The sequence below is a fragment of the Dipodomys ordii genome, unplaced genomic scaffold (assembly GCF_000151885.1).
Source record: "Dipodomys ordii isolate 6190 unplaced genomic scaffold, Dord_2.0 Scaffold3, whole genome shotgun sequence".
NCBI lineage: Eukaryota > Metazoa > Chordata > Mammalia > Rodentia > Heteromyidae > Dipodomys > Dipodomys ordii.
The window spans coordinates 10952492-10972715 of NW_012267219.1; the positions used below are offsets into that span (position 1 = coordinate 10952492).

At 38.4% G+C, this 20224-nt stretch overlaps 1 protein-coding gene across 1 annotated transcript in view; it reads left to right on the top strand.

Annotated features, from left to right (window-relative positions):
- Positions 1-20224, top strand: part of Frs2 (fibroblast growth factor receptor substrate 2) — an 88568-nt gene that overhangs the window by 60143 nt on the left and 8201 nt on the right. Inside the window, exons 3-5 of the mRNA XM_013022416.1 lie at positions 14683-14773; positions 17735-17826; positions 19759-19945. Of these exons, the coding sequence (XP_012877870.1) occupies positions 17761-17826; positions 19759-19945 (253 nt within the window). The 5' untranslated portion in view covers positions 14683-14773; positions 17735-17760. The remainder of the gene's footprint in view (positions 1-14682; positions 14774-17734; positions 17827-19758; positions 19946-20224) is intronic.

Consider the following 20224-nt stretch of genomic DNA (forward strand, 5'->3'; position numbering starts at 1 on the left):
CCGGTCGTGGGGCCTGAACTCTGGGCCTGGGCGCTGTCCCTCAGCTCTTCAGCTCAAGGCTAACGCTCTACCACTTGAACCACAGCGCCACTTCCGGCTTTTTTCTGTTTGCTTATGTGGTGCTGAGGAATCGAACCCAGGGTCTTGAGCATGCAAGGCAAGCGCTCTACCACTGAGCCACCTTCCCAGCCCTGTTCTATGTATTTTTAAAAATATAATTTTGACTATAGTATTGTAAAGAGTTTGCTTCTTTAAAACCTTTTAAAATTAAATTTGTTTCAGATATTTCTTACTGGAACTGGAAATGTGCTCTTAAACATAAGATTTTTTATTGGGATGATGAAAATGTTCTGTAACTATATTATAGTAATGATTAAAAACTTTGTGAATATATTACATACTTATGTTGGGATGGATGCCATTTTACATATTTTATATCTTAAAAAAATCAAGCTTTAAAATATGCAGTCTTGAATGAAACTTGAGCTTTAAATTTTTTAGAATATGAAATTATGCCACATATCATTATAAGCCTAGCAAAAATAATTTGATATTTAATCAGTAAACAAACTGTTTTATAATAACAAAATGATACATTTTGTAATATGTTTTTGTTTAAAAAGTACTTTTATTATTAAAAAGTCTGTCCTTCTAGCCTGGTGCTGGTGGCTTATGTCTGTAATTTTAGCTACTTGGACTGGGATCTAAGGATTAAGGTTTGAAGCCAAACAGGCAGAAGAGTCTGTGAAATGGTTATCTTCAACTAACCAGGAAAAAGCCAGAAGTGGAGGAGTACTCAAATGGTAAAACTCAAGTCTTGAATAAAGCCAAGTTAGGGTATGAGGCCCTAAGTTCAAAACCTAGGACTGTGGCACATATACACAGGCTATGATACTAAAAACAACAAAACAAACAAAAAAAACAAGTCTTTTGACTCATATTTATTGTTGTTTATTAAGGCTTCAGGTGCTATAGTTCTGTTTAACTTAAAAGCAAACTTTAATCTTAAAAATGTGGCATAGTTTATAATTTGTTAGATACTTTTTGTTTTATTTTCTAATCATAGAATTTTGTGTTAGCTGGCTTGATTTTATTTTTTCAGCTATTTGCTTTTACATTAATAAAAAAACAGCAAACAAAATTAAGAATAGGTTGAAACTCCATGAAAGTTGCCACCACAGAACAAAAATGCTGATCAAGTTAGATTAACCTCTATAATGTGTACTGAAAAGAAAACCTCTCTTCTCACTCCCAATTTGAAGAACAAGCAGTTTCCCTGCCAAGAAAGACTGACTTTAAATGGACCAGCTGTCCATATTAGGAGCATAGGGTTGCTAAGGTGATCATGGCTGTTTGGGGAAGAATGCAGCTGAGAGGGCAAGTTCTTGATGTGTGAGCTGAGGGAAAGAATGTGGTGTGATTGTGCATCATTCCTCCTAATCACATGCTCACAAAGTGCTGTGTGGGCAGCATGTAGAAACTACAAGTTTGAATGCTGAAAGTTGTGTGTATTTTAAATTGTTCTGTTTTCATCTGAGCCAGAGGCTTATAGTTTAGAAGAAAAAATGTCTACCTTGAATGTACATGTATATTTAGTATCAAGGGAAAGTACTTTGATGCTAGATGAAATGGAGTAAATTTCTTCTGCTTGATAGACACATTTATTACATTTATTTGTTTGTTTATTTATTTACTTATTTATTTATTTGGATGCTAGTCCTGGGGCTTGAACTTAGCTCCTGGGTACCTAGCTCTGAGCTTTCTTTGCTCAAGGTTAGTGCTCTACCACTTGAACCACATCTCCACTTTCAGCTTTTTTTTTTGAGTAGTTTATTGTCTCTTGGACTTGTCTGCCTGTGCTGGCTTCAAACTATGATCCTCAAATCTCAACTTTTTAAGTAGCTAGGATTATACATGTGAGCCATGGCACTCAGCACATTTTTTAAGTGTTTATAAAAATGTGTTCTAAAAAATGTTATTTTATCAATTCATCATTTTTTAGTCAGAACTACAGGTTTTCCAAGTCAGGGATGTGTTTTTTGGATGCAAAGATAAGTTCTTAGTTAATTACTTGCTTTTAAAAGATTGCTATTGATTAACTTTATAAGTATGAAGGTGGGCCTAGTGCTGATGGCTCATGCCTATTATAACTATTCAGGAGTCTGCCATCTAAGGATCATGTTTTAAAGCCAATTCAGGCAGAAGAGTCATTGATATTCTTATCTCCAACAAACTACTCAGAAGAAGCCGGAAGTGGCACTGTGGCTTAAGTGATAAGCCGAACAAAAGAGGCACCCAGGCCCTGAGTTCAAGCCCCAGGACCAGCAAAAAAATAAAGATAAAAAACATGAAGGTGGCTCAACCCTGTATCCTTAGCTACTCAAGAGGTTGAGTTCTGAGGATTGCAGTTTGAAGCCAACCCAGGCAGGAAATGTCACTGAGACTGTTATCTCCAATGAATTGTCAAAAAGTCAGAAGTTTGTTTACTAAATATCAAATTATTTTTGCTAGGCTTTGTGTGTGTGTGTGTGTGTGTGTGTTGCTCAAATGGCAGAGTGTTAGTTTTGTACATAAAAGCTCAAGGACAGCACCTAGGTGCCAAGTTCAAGCTCCGCCAGTACTGGTACATACCATACAAAAGGAAAATAGTAAAAATGAAGCTAGCATTTCTTCCTGATTTAAGCACCTGAGAGGCATTGCCTTGACAGTCTCCAGTTCTATAAAAATGGCAGACCAAGGAATTGACCAAAGACCTTGAGATTCCTCAGACCTCAGCCCCCTGAACTTGATCCTCAGACCTCAGCAACCTGAATAGCTAGGATTACAAATGTGAGCCACTGGTGCCTGACTTAATTGACTTTTTCTAGAGCAGGCATGGCCTATGAAAATGCACACCAGACCAAATGATGGTAGGATGCTCAGGAGTTCCATTCTCCTCATTACTGACAATTTTTTACAACTTAGATCCTGCATATGATTACTACACCTTACTTGTTCTTTTTTCCAGAGCTTTCCTGATGAGCATCTATGATTGCTATCCTCAAATTGCAAGTAACTTCTCTTCCCTGTGGCTCTGTTTTCCTACCTTAGAGAAACCCTTGTCTCTGATTCAGTCTTTCTTTTGTAACCAGACCACCTGTCTAGGCCAACACTTGGTGGATCATTCTTGCTACATTTTTCTGGAGCTAGGGACAAGTCAGCATGTTTGACTTCGAAAGTAGCTGGCTGAGATAGGAGTGTTTCAGATGACATTCTCCTGCTGCAACACAATTGAATGCTGGGAGCAAGAAAGAACTTTGCCAGTGCCAGATGCTGTACAAACTCTAGGATTCCTGTCTTTGTTAGCTTGCATTTCTTGTTGGTATTGACACCAGTGTTGTTTTTTTCCCCCTGGGTCTTTTGTCTGTTCATTCATGTTTTTGTATTGGCCCCTGCCTTCTGCCAAGACAAGTTCCTCTAAGGCAGTCTTCCCTTTGTTCTGCTTGATACTGAAACTTCTGTGCCTTATCATCTTTACCCACCTCAAAGGTAGCTACTCTCCAGCTGTTTAGTCTTATTTTCTGGAGATGCTAGCAAGTGGTGGGTGTTACTAGTCTGCTGTCTTCTCCCAAATTTCCCTAACATTTAGCGGAATTACTTAGCTTTTTTTTTAAGAAAAGAGTGGTGTGTAGGACAAAGAGAGAAGAGTGTCAATAAGAAGCCTGTAGGAAAAAAAAATTAGACAAGGAAGAAGTGTTTTTAGTTTGGACCGAAGTAGTGATGGAGATGGTAAGCAGTGTTTGAAGTGGGCGTATCCTTTGAAGATAGATCTGAATCATCAATGGATTGGCTATGGGATGTGAAAGGCAAAGTATCAAGGATGACTGCAAGTTTTTTTGGATGTTAATCTCAGTAAAATTTAGAAGTAATTTCTAACTTTCAACCATTTTTTAGGTTGGCATTTTTTTATTTTCCTTTTTTATTTTTTGTCAGTCATGGGGCCTGAACTCTGGGCTTGGATGCTGTCCCTCAGCTCTTCAGCTCAAGGCTAGCGCTCTACCACTTGAGCCATAGGGCCACTTGCGGCTTTTTCTGCTTATGTGGTACTGAGGAATTGAGCCCAGGGCCTCATGCATGCAAAGCAAGCAGTCTTCCACTGAGCCACCTTCCCTACCCTTTTCCATTTTTAAAGAGTAATTTAGTTGGTTTGATTAAATAATGCAGGTGCTGGTGATACGGCTCTTCTTTTGTAAAATATTTTCTTAAGTAGCTGTAGTGTCATATGTGCTATCTGTATTGAAACATCAGTAAGAACAATCAGGTAGGAATCTTGTATAGAGAAAAATTTAATGGAGGGATTATTTACAGAGTGTAGGCAAGTTATAGGAAACCAGAATTTGATGATGCTACCTAGCAACATCAGAAAGCTGTTAATACCTCTAGGTTTAAAACAGACCAGGGGTAGAGGATTGGTACCTGAACCAGCAAGGGCTATAAGTACAGGAGAGCTGCCTAAGAGAGGACATCACTAGAGCAACTGCAGAAAGGAAGGAATCCACTGCCAGCCAGATGAGCTGCTGGTGTTCTAGCAGGGTGGAGAATGTTGGAGAATGGCTCTGGAGTACCAAGTGGAAAATATCTGGCATTATAAATAACCTTTAAACTCTACTTTTAAACAAACAAACAATTTTTATGTGCCTGGCTTTAAAAAAATAGGAAAGAAAGTATAAATTTTTTTAGCAGTAGAAAGTTATGAAATCCAAGTTAGTTAGATAGGTTTTAGTGACAATAAACAATTATTACAGCAGAAACCAACTATAAAATTTGGTGCAGACTTTAAAGTTTTATATCATTAAATGTTTTACTTAGAACTAACAAGGTTAAAAATGTTTCATTTTTCTTACATCTTTTACTTAGAATTAATTGAATATAATTTTTAAAACTTTATAGCTACTTAAAAGCTATTTCACTGAATTTTTTTCTTTGTTCTCTTTAATGCAGAGTAGTTCAGATTAGTCCTTGAAAGTCACTTCATTAGAAGATTCCTCAAGTTAATCTCATTGTTCTTACCCACCACTGGAATCTATTGAATGCTGTTTATGACTGAGAAGTCAAAATTTCAAGGGAGCTCAGTTTTTGTTAAACAGTGATATGTTATATAATAGTGTAGTTGGCAACTTCTTTCTTTCTCAGTGGCATATACAAAATCCTGTTCTTAGAATCAAACAGACCTTCTTTTTGCTGGAAACCAGCATATGTCTCTATATTTGTCTGTTAGTATTCAAAATAACAATATAGGGCTTGGAAGGTGGCTCAGTGGTAGAGTGCTTGCCTTGCATGCATGAGGCCCTGGGTTCAATTCCTCAGCACCACATAAACAGAAAAGCTGGAAGTGGCGCTATGGCTCAAGGGAGCTGAAGAGCTTGAGCTGAAGAGCTGAGGGACAGCACCCAGGCCCAGCTTTCACCCCCATGACTTCCCCCCCAAAAAAAAGAAGAAAGAAAAGAAAAACAAAACAAAATAACAATATAGAAGCCTTCATAGTAGCCTCCATTTTCTAAACATGAACAAAAAACTAGAAATAGCCCCCAAAGGCTTCCTAATACCTGTAAGTTAGTGTTAATATGACTCTTAGGCCAAATACTTTGAACATACAAGACCTCTTTAGACCTCTTTTGGCTGTGAGTTTAGGGCTTTATTTTGTACTCTGTAAGAAAACTGGGGTCAAAAACTGGATTCAAAAGAATAAACTAGAAAAGAATGTTTATTAGTGACAGTTCTAGTCACTGCTATCCTCTCACCTGAGCATGAGGGTGACCCATAAACACAGAAAAATCTTTAAAAGCAATACAACACCCAGAGTTCACCTTTTAGAGCTGTTTCAGAAGGGGCAAACAGCCCAGCACTTAACAATGTTAGCCATTATAATTCAGAGGAGGTTTTTCTTTTTTCTTCTCTTTTTTCTTTTGTTGTTCGTGGGGCTTGAACTCAGGGTGTGGGGCGCTGTCCCTGAGCTCTTTTTGCTCAAGGCTAGTATTCTACCACTTGAGCCACAGCACCACTTCCAGTTTTCTGGTGATTAATTGGAGATAAGAGTTTCACAGGCTTTCCTGCCCAAGGTGGCTTTGAACTGTGATCCTCATATTTTAGCTTTTTGAGTAGCTAGGATTACAAGTGTGAACCACCAGCACCTGGCTAGTGCCCAGCTTTTTATGATAGGCACTTGTCATACATCTGAAATAGAATTTGCTTCTGTAATCCCAATAGTCTCTGAACTGCCTGGTTACCATATTTAAATCAGAAGGCTTATGACTAGGCATACAGGGCAGGAATGTGTTAAGAAAGGAAAGAAGGAGAGGGCTTAAGAAACATGTTGTGATATTGAAGACACAGTGTTTCTGCAACCTCTCAGGGCAGATGTGCACCTGTTTCTGGGTATATTATATTTGTTTAGAAAAAACCTAGGTTGTATAACTTTCTATTATAAGCATTTTCATCACATCCCTGAGACACAAATTCTAAGTATCTGGGAGTGTACGTTATATTCTGCAATTTGGCATATATCCAGCATATATTTACTAATTAGTTTTGCCTGCTTAAATCCCCTTGGCATTTCCTTTGGCTTCTGTTCTTCACACTGCTGTAGTCTGTTATTTGGGTTCTATGTGGACATTTACAGTTTTCTTTTCTTTCTTTCTTTTTTTTGCCGGTCGTGGGGCTTGAACTCTGGGCCTGGGCGCTGTCCCTCAGCTCTTCAGCTCAAGGCTAGCGCTCTACCACTGGAGCCACAGCGCCACTTCCGGCTTTTTCTGTTTATGTGGTGCTGAGGAATTGAACCCAGGGCCTCATGCTTGCAAGGCATGCACTCTACCGCTGAGCTACCTTCCCAGCCCTACAGTTTTCTTTCTAAAGAACTTTTTAATAGGTGTTGATTTGGATATTCATTAGTTAGTAATTTGATTATAAAGATAGTTTGCACTACATGTAAAAAAGAAAAAATGGCTCTTATTCTATCAAGTGAATGCTAACATGTTACAATGTCTTTGGTTTTTATTCTTACTTATCTTTTTGCTTGCCATATGTAATTTATGGGGGAATAAAAGAAAAGGGTAAAATGTTACAGTTTTAAATTGAAATCTTAAATTTGCTAGTTTATGTGAAGAGCAATTTTTTCTAATCAATTTTTAAGAACAATTTTAGAATCACAGAGAAGTTGCAAAGATTGTACCCTTAGTCCTGTGTATACCTCCACCCAGCACCTGATACATTTAGTATTCTATTTTTAATAATTTCTATTTTTTTCCTGCTCCATTCTATCATGAACACTGTTGTCATCATATATATATATGTATATATATTTAAATAAAATTTCTTTTTTATGTTGTTTTGTGCCAGTTTCAGGGCTTTTTTTTTGTGTGTCTCAGTTGTGGGGCTTGAACTCTGGGTTTGGGTGCTGTCCCTGCGCTCTTCAGCTCAAGGTGAGTGCTCTACTGCTTGAGCCACAGTACCACTTCCGGTTTTCTAGTGGTTTATTGGAGATAAGAGTCTCACAGACTTTCCTGCCCTGGCTGGCTTTGAACCACGGTCCTCAGATCTCAGCCTCCTGAGTAGCTAGGATTACAGGCGTGAGCCACTGGCGCCCGGCTAGGGCTTTTTTTTTTTCATCTTACATTCTTTAAACAGTGGACATAAAATCTACCTGAATTTTGAAATACAGGTTTATATTATATTTTATACAGTTTATTTGGTTTTGCAAATGCTTTTTTATAAGCTGGGCACCAGTGGCTTATATCTATAATCCTAGCTACTCAAGATGCTGAGATCTGAGGATTGCAGTTTGGAGCCAGCCTGGGCAGGAAATCTGTGGGACTTTATCTCCAGTTAACCAGCAGGTGGTGCTCTGGCTCAAATGGTAGAGAGTTATACTTGAATGAAAAAGCTAAGAGACTGTGCCCTTGCCTTGAATTGAAACCCCAGTACTGGCACAAACAACAACAACAAAATGAGGGATAGCTTTTGTAGGTGCAAAATGAAAGTGGGAATCTTAGGCCCAGATCATCATCCTATGATGATACTGCAAATATAATTGTTCACAGAAGAGAACCTTTATTTTTTTTTACATACAGAGTTGGATGTTGTGTCTTGGCCAGATTTGATCACAACAGATAATAAAACAGTAGTAGTTTTATTATTACCAGCGTTGAGTTAAGTTATCTATATCTATATCTATCTATCTCTCTCTCTATATATATGTATATTCTAAATTTTCTGCCTCTGTAGAAAACTATTTTGGGGCTAGGTACTGGTGGCTCACGCATATAATCCTAGCTACTCAGGAGGCTGAGATCTGAGGATCGCATTTCAAAGCCAGCTGGGCAGGAAGGTTCATGAGACTCTTATCTCCAATAAACCACCAGAAAACCAGAAGTGGCCCTGTGACTTAAGTGGTAGCCTTGAGCTGAAAAGCTGAGGGACAGCGCCCAGGCCCAGAGTTCAAGCCCCACAACCGACAAAAGAAAAAAAAACACACATTGGTAGGCCATTAGTGATGTCTTTAAGGGAAAATGTGAGTAGAACAGACTTGATCCTTTATGGAATGGTCATGTGCCTATCTTCCTACCTGTGTTGTAATATTTTCCCATGTACCACCCACATGCTAACTCTACAGAACTACAGTGTGCCCATTCTTGGAGTAAAACATGTTTTTTTGGCCTTGTTTGTTTTGCATGAATTCTTCTTGATCTGAACTTAACCTAGCTAATTCCTATCTGTCTTTCAGAAGTCAATTTAGGGATTACCTTTCCAGGAAGCTTTCTTTGATGAGTCTGTCTATCCTTGTAATATGAGTTAAATATTCTCACAGCACCTAAACATGGGTGAGTGACTCTGCCAGGTATTCATTTTCTTCCCTATTTTTCTCCCTTGGGAACCAGGGAAAGCTGACTATTTAACTCAGTACTCAAAAAATGCTTGCTGAATGCTTTGTGTGGACGGAGAAATGAATTCATTTCCTCAGTGTTGATAGCTATTTACAAGTTATTTTATCAACTGAGTAACTTTCTGTTAGCTTAATTCAAGCAACTGTATTTAAAGTGAAATAACAATATATTATATTTACCTATAGAATAACACGTTGGTAACACTTTACATATTTGTAAATATGTGTTTGATCTTTCTTGATCATTCTAGTTTTAGTGTCTCAAAGAGAAGACAAATGAGAAGAACCTGGTCTAATTTGCAGTACAAGGAATTTAGATTAGATGTAAAGAGTTTCCAAAATATAAATTAATATATATTGAAATGATTTGTAAGATACATAATTGAGGGCTGGGAAGGTGGCTCAGTGGTAGAGTGCTTGCCTTGCGTGCCCTGGGTTCGATTCCTCAGCACCACATAAGCAGAAAAAGCCGGAAATGGCACTATGGCTCAAGTGGCACTAGCCTTGAGCTAATGAGCTGAGGGACAGCTCCCAGGCCCAGAGTTCAGGCCCTATGACCAAAAAAAAAAAAAAAGATATATAATTGATTTTATCAAAAGTTAAAGTGAGGCTCTTTGGGTGTAGCTAAGCAGTCAGATGCCGACCTACTATGTGTGAGGCCTGGGATATAATCCCCCAGCACTGAAACAAAATTAAAAAACTAAAAAACAAAAAAAAATTTTACCCTTAAACTAAAAAGCTTGGAAGAAAAGTCTGCTTAGGAATAACAGATACACTGACAAATACTTAGAAATACTCATCTATTTCTTTGTAGTTTTGTGTTTATGTGTGGACTTTAAAAGTTAAGCTGACATGGAAACTATTTTCCTAACTCCTTCCTCAGACTATATCAATGATAAAAATTCTTATTAGTGTTAAAAGAAAAACAAAGTTTATGAATTTATAAAACAGTTTTAAAACAGTGGATTACCTACTTTTTGTTGTTGTTGGCTGTGGGGCTTGAACTCTAGGCCTGCGCACTGTCCTTTAGCTGTTCAGCTCAAGGCAAGCACTCTACCACTTGAGCCAAAACACTACTTCCTATTTTCTGAGTGGTTTATTGGAGATCAGAGTCTCATGGACTTTCCTGCCTGGGCTGGCCTTGAACCACGATCCTCAGATATCTCAGCCTCTTGAGTAGGTAGAATTATAGGCATGAGCCACCAGCACCTGGCTCTATTATATATATATATTTTTTTTATACACACAGACACACACATCTATGCAGACAATAAAAGGACAATTATGGAGTGCCATTCTGTTGATAGCTTTAATGTAATTTAACTTGGCCATTAGCTGTGCATAATATTTAAGTATGATTTCATGCTTCTAGCTATATATATATTTTTTATTTTTTGGTCTTGGGGCTTGAACTCTGGGCTTGGGCGCTGTCCCTCAGCTCTTCAGCTCAGGGCGATCGCTCTACTGCTTGAGCCACAGTGCCACTTCCAGTTTTCTAGTGGTTTATTAGAGATAAGAGTCTCACGGACTTTCCTGCCTTGGCTGGCTTTGAACTGTGATCCTCAGATCTCAGCCTCCTGAGGAGCTAGGATTACAGGGGTGAGCCACCGGCGCCTGGCTTCTAGCTGTATATTCTGTCCTGGCTATGTTTAAACAAGTTCTGTAGTATAAGTAAAATTCACACTTAGTGTAGTGAACATGAGAAAGAAAATATACTTTTCTTTCTTTTTTGGGGGGCGGGTCCAGTCGTGGGGCCTGAACTCTGGGCCTGGGCGCTGTCCCTCAGCTCTTCAGCTCAAGGCTAGGACTCTACCACTTGAGCCACAGCGCCACTTCTGGCTTTTTTTTTCTTTTTTCTTTTGTGGTGCTGAGGAATCAAACCCAGGGCCTCATGCATGCAAGGCAAGCACTCTACCACTGAGCCACCTTCCCAGCCCGCAAATATACTTTTCTAAGCACCAAATATATAGTCAGACTTGTGAACAAAGTTTAGTGTTCTCTTTGCTTGTCATTCTGCAGGAATCATTGGAATAATTTATGACAGCTATACTAAATTCATACAGTGCTTGTTATAAGGATGGTTCTTAAGTTCTAGGTTTTTCTGTGCTGATGGTATAAATGGCCCTTTGTAAGATAAAAGATGGGCTTTTCCTAGAGTGGTGATATGAAAATGTCATGTTTTAAAAAAATCTGTATGTGTTTCTAAGTATCTTTATAACCAAAATTTATTTTTCTCAGTACCTATGAAACAGATGTCCTAATGTTATAAATGAGAAAATATAGACAGTATGTTATGTGTCATGATGAATTATTTATATATACATATATTTATTTATTTACTATGTGCTTACTGTATGGTAGGCATTGTTAAAGTTTTTTACGTATTAATAGAGGCCAGTGCTTTGGAGTCAGATTGGGATTTAAGCCTGGCTGTCCCTATGATTAACTATTGGCCTGGAGTTACCTAACCTTTCCAAGCCTTGGGTTCCTCATTTAGACTACAAAAATAATGGTAATGTCTATCTTATAAGTTTGGTTTTTGGAATAATTAGATCATCCATGTGACTTTATGTCTATCTAGCCCATAGCAAGGAACTTTAAAATGAGTTTTTGGGGTTGGAGGCATGGCTCAATTGATAGAGTGCTAGCCAATAACTAAAATGTCTGCTACTCTGAGTTTTGAGTCCCAGTCTTGACTCCCCCCACTTTGCTGCAACAAAAAATGGAGTGGTAGTTGACAGTATTTCTCAGCCTCTTGATATTTTCCTTGGTAAAATTGTGGTACTCTTTTTGAGTAATCATTACACGCGATATATGTCTACTTAATAGGAAAATGACATGTTACAGCAAAAGAGCAATAGGTCTATTGCAGTGTCTGCAACACCTCTTTCTTCCTTACTACCTCCAAATTACCTCTTGGTTCTCAGTTGTCCAACAGTGGGGAGAAGCCAAAGGGGGTTAAGAAAATCATGGAGAGTATTTGAGTCAAGTCCAGTCAGAGGCAGTACATACATGGTCCATTGACTTGTGTTTACACCAAAAGGGCTTTGGTGTGGCAGTTGTTTGGAACTCAGAATGTGTTTTCATGTAGAAAATATCCTTTGAATGAGGCACAAAAATCTTTTAAATCCCCAATAACATCTGACATGCTGGATATTTGTAGTGAAAACAGTAAAAGCAAGGAAAAGCTCTATATTACTTTGGCCATGCTAATAGAAAAAAATAATTAAACAATATACTAGTAAATACTGATCTTCAAAAAGAGGTCAGAAAATTTTATAGAGATCCAAACGGAGATCAAAGGCTTATACATTGGTACACCGATTCTGTTTACCTTCATTTTAAATTGTAGGGCTTTTTCTTGATTTTTTTTTCAGTTGTAGTCCCATCCCTCTCCCTTTCTCCATCCCTTCTTCCTCTTTTTGGAGATACTGGTGAACTTAGGGCTTCACACTTGCAGGGCAAGCTGTCTTCTATGTGAGCCACATACCAGTTCTTTTTTCGGACTGTGAACCTCCTGTTAATGCATGCTACATTGCTAGGATGATAGGCTGGCATTACCATAACCAGCTGTTTATTTATATGGGGTCTTGCTAATTTTTTGTCCAGACTATCCCTAAACAGTCTGATCTCTACTCCTGAGTATCTAGGATTACAGACATGAGCTACTAGACTCCAACTGTTCTCATTTCTCTTAATCTCACTTACTATCCTTTAACTCAGAATAGGGTTGGAGAATGCCTATAAGTGAAATAAAGACAGATTTTCCCAAGCTAATTGGCTAAAACTTTTTTTTTGTTTTTTTGGGACGGGCCTAGGGCTTGAACTTAGGGCCTGAGCTCTGTCCCTGAGCCTCTCTGTGTTCAAGGCCAGTGCTCTACCACTTGAGCCACAGTGCTATTTCCCACTTTTTCTGTTTATGTGGTATTGAGAAAGCGAACCCAGGGCTTCATGCATGCTAAGCAAGCACTCTACCACTAAGCCACATTCCCACCTCCTGGCTAACGCTTTTAGGAGAGAAAGAGAGAGATGAATGAAGAGAATATATATTCAAATAAGATACTTTGTTTATGGTAGAATTAGCTTATCCCTGGGCAGTTTTACAAGACAGAGATGAAGCATGATAGGTATACTATCTCTTTCTGGTGCACAGAAAGAGTACTATAGAAGAGGAACTAGATTGCTACCCATCTTAAGTGAGATTGTAGCCGCAGTTCACATGTGTGTAAGCAAGCATCTAGCATGATGATTATGTAAAATCCAGAATTGAAATAATTGTGTGTGGGTACATGATTTTGGAAATGTTTGTTTTGTATATCCTACTTGTTAACTCTGGTTTTTGTATAGGTTGAAATGAGACTCTACCTGTAGCCTTTAACAATGCATGAGATAGCATAAACATTCAATAAGTATGAGTGTCTTTCTGTGTGACTGATTTTTTTCAGTTGTAAATAGACCAAAAAATTTCCAAATGTATATTGTAACTAGACTGTCTTGTGACACTGTGGAATGCTTTTCCTTATGATCTATTTATATATTGCTAACTCTCATCTAGCTCTGGGGAATCTTATGAAATAGAAAACACAGCAGGTAGATTCTAAAGAGTGTTCTTCAGGATAAATAACAGTGAGGTTTAGGAAAACTCGCCAGGAGATTTAGTCTGCCCCTGGCTAAAATAATACTTTAGAACTGGAATGAAACTTTGGAGGTGGTTTAACCCCTCATTTTATGGCTGAGGACATGTGTGGCTTATGCCTATAATTCTAGCTTCTCAGGAGGCTGAGATCTGAAGATGGTGGGTTGAAGCCAGCAGGAAAATCTGTGAGACTATTTTTTTTTTGGTTGGTTGTGGGGCTTGAACTCTGGGCCTGGGTGCTGACCTTGCACACTTCAGCTCAAGGCTAGCACTCTACCACTTGAGCCACAGCGCCACTTCCAGTTTTCTGGTGGTTAACTGGAGTTAAGAGTCTCATGGAACTTTCCTGCCTGGGCTGGCTTTGAACTGAGATCCTCAGATTTCAGCCTCCTGAGTAGCTAGGACTAGCTAGGATTATAGGATGAGCCACTGGCACATGGTAGTGAGACTCTTAACTTCAGTTCACCACCAAAAAGCCAGAAGTAGAGCTATGGTTCAAACTGTGGCCTGCCTTGAGGGAAAAAGCTAAGTGATCGAGCCCAGACCCTAAGTTCAAGCCTTAGAACCAATATTAAAAAAATAAAAAAAATTTAGCCGGGTTTCAATGGCTCAAGCTTGTAATCCTAACTACTCAGGAGGCTGAGATCTGAGGATTGCTGTTTGAAGCCAGCCCAGACAAGAAAATTCACAAGAATGTTATCTTCAATTAACCACCAGAAAACTGGAAGTGGTGCTGTGGCTCCAAATGGTAAACTGCTAGCCTTGAGTGAAAAAGAGTTCAAGCCCTACAACCAGGGAAGGGGAAAAAAGTTGTACAGTGACATAGCTATAGTGGAGAAGCCAGAAAGAAAGACAGAACTTGAGACCATTGCTTTTTTACTTTTTATTTTGAAAAGGAATGGTAAATCCTATTTTAAAAGTTGATTTTATATATTTATATAATTTTATAATATATATTATATTTTTATATAATTTTAAAGCATTATGTAGACCCTTTGAGTTGGTTTAAATGGATCAACTACTTCTACTTGATCAACTACTTCTACTTCTAGAAGTCTCATAAGGAAAATTCCTATCTTAAAAAGAAACCAGAAATTCTTTTTAAACAATTTTTTTGTACAACTTCTAGGTTTCAGCAAACAAGGAAGCCATGGTATTTGAAATATTTGTAAACTCCTGATGCAGCAACAGAGACTAAGAATATTAATGGCCAGATCTAGGTAAGTTGGAATTTACTTTTAAAAAAACTAACTCTGTGCCAGTGACTCATGCCTTTAATCCTAGCTGTTCAGAAGGCTGAGATCTAAGTATTGAGATTTGAAGCTACTCTAGGCAGGAAAATCCTTGAGACTCATATCTCCAAGAAATCATCAAAAAGCTGGAAGAGGAGCTGTGGAGCAGGTAGTAGAAGGTTAACTTTGAGTGAAAAAGCTCAGGGACAGTGCCCAGGCCCTGAGTTCAAGCCCCAGTACTGGCACCAAAAAAAAGGTTGGGGGGGGGGGACTTTAATTCCACAACTTAGGTTTTCAAGCTAAAGCGTTTAATGTTTTCTTATTTGCAGCCATTTTGTCTCCTGATTTATTGACTCCTTCATTCCCAAAGAATAAGGACAGATGGCTTAAATCTTACCAAAAACAGTATTTACTAATGTAAAATATTCACCATACTTGTTGCACTGTCAGTCTTCCCAACAGAAGCTTTTGTTCTTGAGTGTACTCCTAGGGAGAACTACTCTTCTATAGGGCCACTAATATTTTTGCTTAGTTTTTGACTTAGAAGTACATGCTGGGATCATATGGCTTTTCATCAAGTCTTTACTCTAATTAGTGAATATTAGTGCATTTGATCTCAGATAATTCAAATGTAATTTCCAGATGCTAATCTGGTGGTCAAAAATGCAGAGTATCTATTCTTTCCCCCTGCCTAGGAATTTGTATTTTAGGAGGAGGGGACAGATATGGATGAACATTTTACATTTAAAAAAGCCTTCTGGGTTGGGGTTTTAGCTCAGTGGAAGAGCACTTGTCTGGCAAGTACAAGACCCTGAGTTTGGTGCTGAGCTTTGGGAAAGAGAGGGAGGAGCCTCCTGCCTGAAGCCAGTGGCTTACTTTTATAATCCTAACTACTCAGGAGGCTGAGAGCTGTGAATTGAGGTTCAAAGCCAGCTGGAACAACTGGGACAATTAGCTATCAGAAAACCAAGTGGTAGAGCACTAGTCTTGAGCAAAAAAGATCAGAAACAGTACCCAGACCCTGAATGGGTACAAGCCCCAAGACTGGCACAAACAACAACAACAACAAAAGCCTCCCTTTGGGTACAAGCCCCAAGACTGGCACAAACAACAACAACAAAAGCCTCCCTTTAGCAGTTTGAAGATGAACCTGTTCCAGCAGCCTTATTTCCTCAAGCCAACTAACCCTATTACTCTATTCTTTAACTTATTAAAACTTTGGGCTCGGGGCTGGGAAGGTGGCTCACAGGTAGAGCGCTTGCCTTGCATGCATGAGGCCCTGGATTCGACTCCTCAGCACCACATAAGCAAAATGAAAAAAGCTGGAAGTGGTGCTGTGGCTCAAGTGGTAGAGCACTAGCCTTGAGCTGAAGAGCTGAGGGACAGTGCCCAGGCCCAGAGTTCAGGCCCCACAACCGGACCCAAAAAAAAACCCCTAAAAACAAACAAAAAAAACTTTGGACTCCCTCCTCCCCCCATATTTTACTTTGGTAGCTGCTGTCTTCTTCCCTGACCAGGTCCAGTAATCCATTACTTTAAACTCCTTCATTACCAACATCTTTTAATTTCCTTATTCTTTGAGCCTGTGTCAGTTGAACTGTCTTTCCTCTGGACTTCTAAGTACAGCTAGTGAACTGTACAATGTTGGCCTGCATCCTCTGTTGAGTGTCATCACAGCCTATTTAATAATCCTATCACCTTTTCTTGGGTAACACCTTGGTCACAAATTCTATTAGTGTCTCCAGGTCCCTCATTTTGCAAATTTTACCTTTTGTATGTGTCCATCCTGGGGCTTGAACTCAGGGCCTGGGCACTGTCCTTTAGCCTTTTTGCTCAAGGCTGATGTTCTACTTGAGCCACAGCCCTACTTCTAGCTTTTCTGAAGTTAATTGGAGATACAAATCTTCGGAACTTTCTTGCTTGGGCTGGCTTTGAACCGATTCTTCAGATCTCAGCCTCTGGGTGTCTAGGATTATAGGTAGCTAATTCCAAATTTCACATTCTAACCAGACTTAATGTTATGTTTCATAGCTCCTGTGCTTTTTCCCTCCCCATGTATTAAGGACCACAGTCATTCTGATTCTTTCCCTTGTTAGAAGTAATGCTTTGGCTGGGTGCTAGTAGGTCATACTTGTAATCTTAGCTGCTTAGAAGGCTGAGATCTGAGGATTGTAGTTCAGAGCCAGGCCAAGCAGGATAGTTTATGAGATTCATAACTCCAGTCATCCACCAAAAAACCAGATGTCGAGACATGGCTCAAGTGGTGGGGCACACATTTTGAGAGAAAAAGCTAAGAACAGCAGTCAGGCCCTGAGTTTTAGCCCCAGGACAACACCCACCCCCAATCAGAAAAACAGATTTAAATAAACATGGTATATCAGGTCTGCCAGTATTCTGTGTTACATTACTCCTTGAAGTTTGAGTTGGCCTTACTCTTATTAATGTATTATTTTGAATTTGAAGTTGTATTATTTACTTATCAGCTCTTTTCTCATGGGGTAAATAAAGGATACTACAATGTAACAAAAATCTAAATACCTGCTAAACCAGCAGTTCAGCATCCTTTTGGTATTATTTTTTTAAAGATGAATTCAGGAAATTCTTAATAAACCATAACACATTAATGCTTAGATTAACTCTTAAACAACTAGAAGGTAATTATTTAGATAGTATACACTAGATTGTAAGTGGAGTTTTTTTAAAGGTAACTTTAGGATAGGCATATCTTGTAATTAACTGGAAGTTTGAGATTATTGTGACATCTGCTTTGTAAAATTTATTGTTATCACTAAGTAAAGTTGATCAACTAGTGTATGAAATCTAGCTTCAGCCAATTATTAATTTTCTGCATCAAAATATTATGGTTGTATTAGATGTTTTGTAGTATTTCTGTTTTATACTTTTTGTGTCCTACATCTAGTAATTTTCTTCAAACTACTTTTCATGTAGTGATCACATGGTCTTCTGAAGAAGCCATGGGTAGCTGTTGTAGCTGTCCAGATAAAGATACTGTCCCAGATAGCCATCGGAACAAATTTAAGGTCAGTAAAACCAATTGAGCTATGTATCTTATTGCCTAGGTAGATTCATTCCTTATGCTTTACTTAATATATCTTGCCTCCTTTCTTTCACCTTTAGACCCCTTTGTCTCCTCTTTTTCTTTCCCTCTTTTACTTGAATAAATGATGGCATTTGCTTCCTCACAGTATAGGATTATAGTAATCTATTTTCTATGACTATAATGAGATACTTGAGACTGTTAATAAAGAAAAGAGGTTTACTTAACTCATACTTTTGGGAGCTTAAAAGATGAAGTCCAAACATTATCATTTCATGCATCATTTCATAGTATCTTGATGGTGGCAGCATGCACAAGAACTATTAATCCTATTTCAGGTAGAATCTGAAGAGTGACTGGATTGAGACACAGAGAACTGTGTTAATTCATTTCTAAAGGCATGCCCTAATGACCTAAGAACCTCCCGTTATGCCCCACCCCTTGAAGGTCCCACCATCTCAGCACTGTTATGACTAAGCCTCTGTCACATGAACTGCTGGGAAGACAAAACATAAAATCCTCTTGTATTTTTTGTTTGGTCCTTTGTATCTAAGTAATAATTGTAGTACCATCTCGCTTTCATCATCACCTATTATCTTTCTATTACTACAACAAATGCCTGAGACAAATCAACTTACATTGAGGAAAGGTTTATTTTGGTGCCCAGTTTTGAAGACTTCAGTTCACGGGCCATTGTTTTCATTGTTTGGGGTCTGTAGCAATATAGTACACCATTGTGGAAGTATATGGAAGGGAAAAAAGGCACCATTTATGGCCAGGAGCCAGAAGAAGTATCTGGGATCCCACTATACTCTTCAAAAAAACACCCCAAATACTTACCAATAGACCCATCTGTCTAGATTAAAGATTCTATCACCTCCTAGTACTTAGGCCTTTGGGGAACACTTAAGATCCAGTTCATGGGACTACTTTTCAGCAATTATTATCATATATACCTAAATAATTCTGTTGTTTTTGAGGCAGTGTCTCATTGTATATACTCCAGGATGGTCTGGAACATGCTATGTATAGCCCAGGCTGGCCACAAACTCCCAATTCTTGTGCCTCAGCCTCTTAAGTGCTAGTATTACAGACTTGAACTATCCTGCTTGGCTTGATTTCCTAACTGTTCCCTACTTTCAGTAAACCTGTAATCCTTCATTTTGGTTGTCATCAAATTAATCTTCCTTTACCATTTATAAGCCTGTTTGTTAAAATAGACAAAACACACCCATAGCAATTTAATGTCTCCTGATCCAACTTCAGTGTGCTATAAGTCATAGCCTCCAGATCACATAAACCTATTGTGAATCATACCTCTGTTATTTCTCAGCTTTGTGACCTTGGGCAAGTTACATTATCACTAAATCTATTTTATTTTGTACAGTAGAAACCTGAATTTTAGGATTAAGAGAATTATATGGGGGGAAATAAATGCAAATCATTTTGCCCTGCCCCAGGGGAGTAGTAACTTTTCCATAAATCATAGCTGTTAGTCTTTAGCATTTTCTGAAGCTTAGCAATATAAGTCCTTTCCTTAACATGAACGCTGTGCCATTGTTAATTTTGTCTTTTTGAAAGGTACTTTTTTGTTCTATTTTAATATCCCATCTTCATATTGTATCCTACATCCTGAATACCGGATTTTCCCTCTTATCTGATTTCCTTTCAAAATTAATTATGCCCCTAATTTCTGTCTTCTGCATCCTCCATTTATATGTCAAGTAATCATACATAAGTTTATGATGTTGACTTTGTTTATATATCTTGCTTCTCCAATGGGAGTGCAAATTCCTTTTAGATATAAACTAGCTATTACACTCACAAATGAATAAGCGACTGACTGATTGAACTAATTTAGCATCTGCATTTTTCTGACAAATTGATTAAATCATTTCCATCTTCTTTTTTTAAGGTTATTAATGTAGATGATGATGGGAATGAGTTAGGTTCTGGCATAATGGAACTTACAGACACAGAACTGATTTTATATACCCGCAAGCGTGACTCAGTAAAATGGCACTACCTCTGCCTGCGCCGTTATGGCTACGACTCAAATCTCTTTTCTTTTGAAAGTGGGCGGAGGTGTCAAACTGGACAAGGTAAGTAAAGCCCTTGTCACCTCCAAATACCATTTGAAATATTGTTCTATCAGTCATCCTACATGCAGTTAAAATTAACATCTTTTTTCCTGAAAGACACTTCCCAAAGAAGACAGGTAGTAAGAAAAGAGAAAATAAACTATGTACAATATTTATTAAGCACATTGTCTGTGGCAGAAATTTTAACTTGTGTTAAACTTTAAGATTTTTTTTTTTTTGTCGGTCGTGGGGCTTGAACTCTGGGTCTGGGCGCTGTCCCTCAGCTCTTCAGCTCAAGGC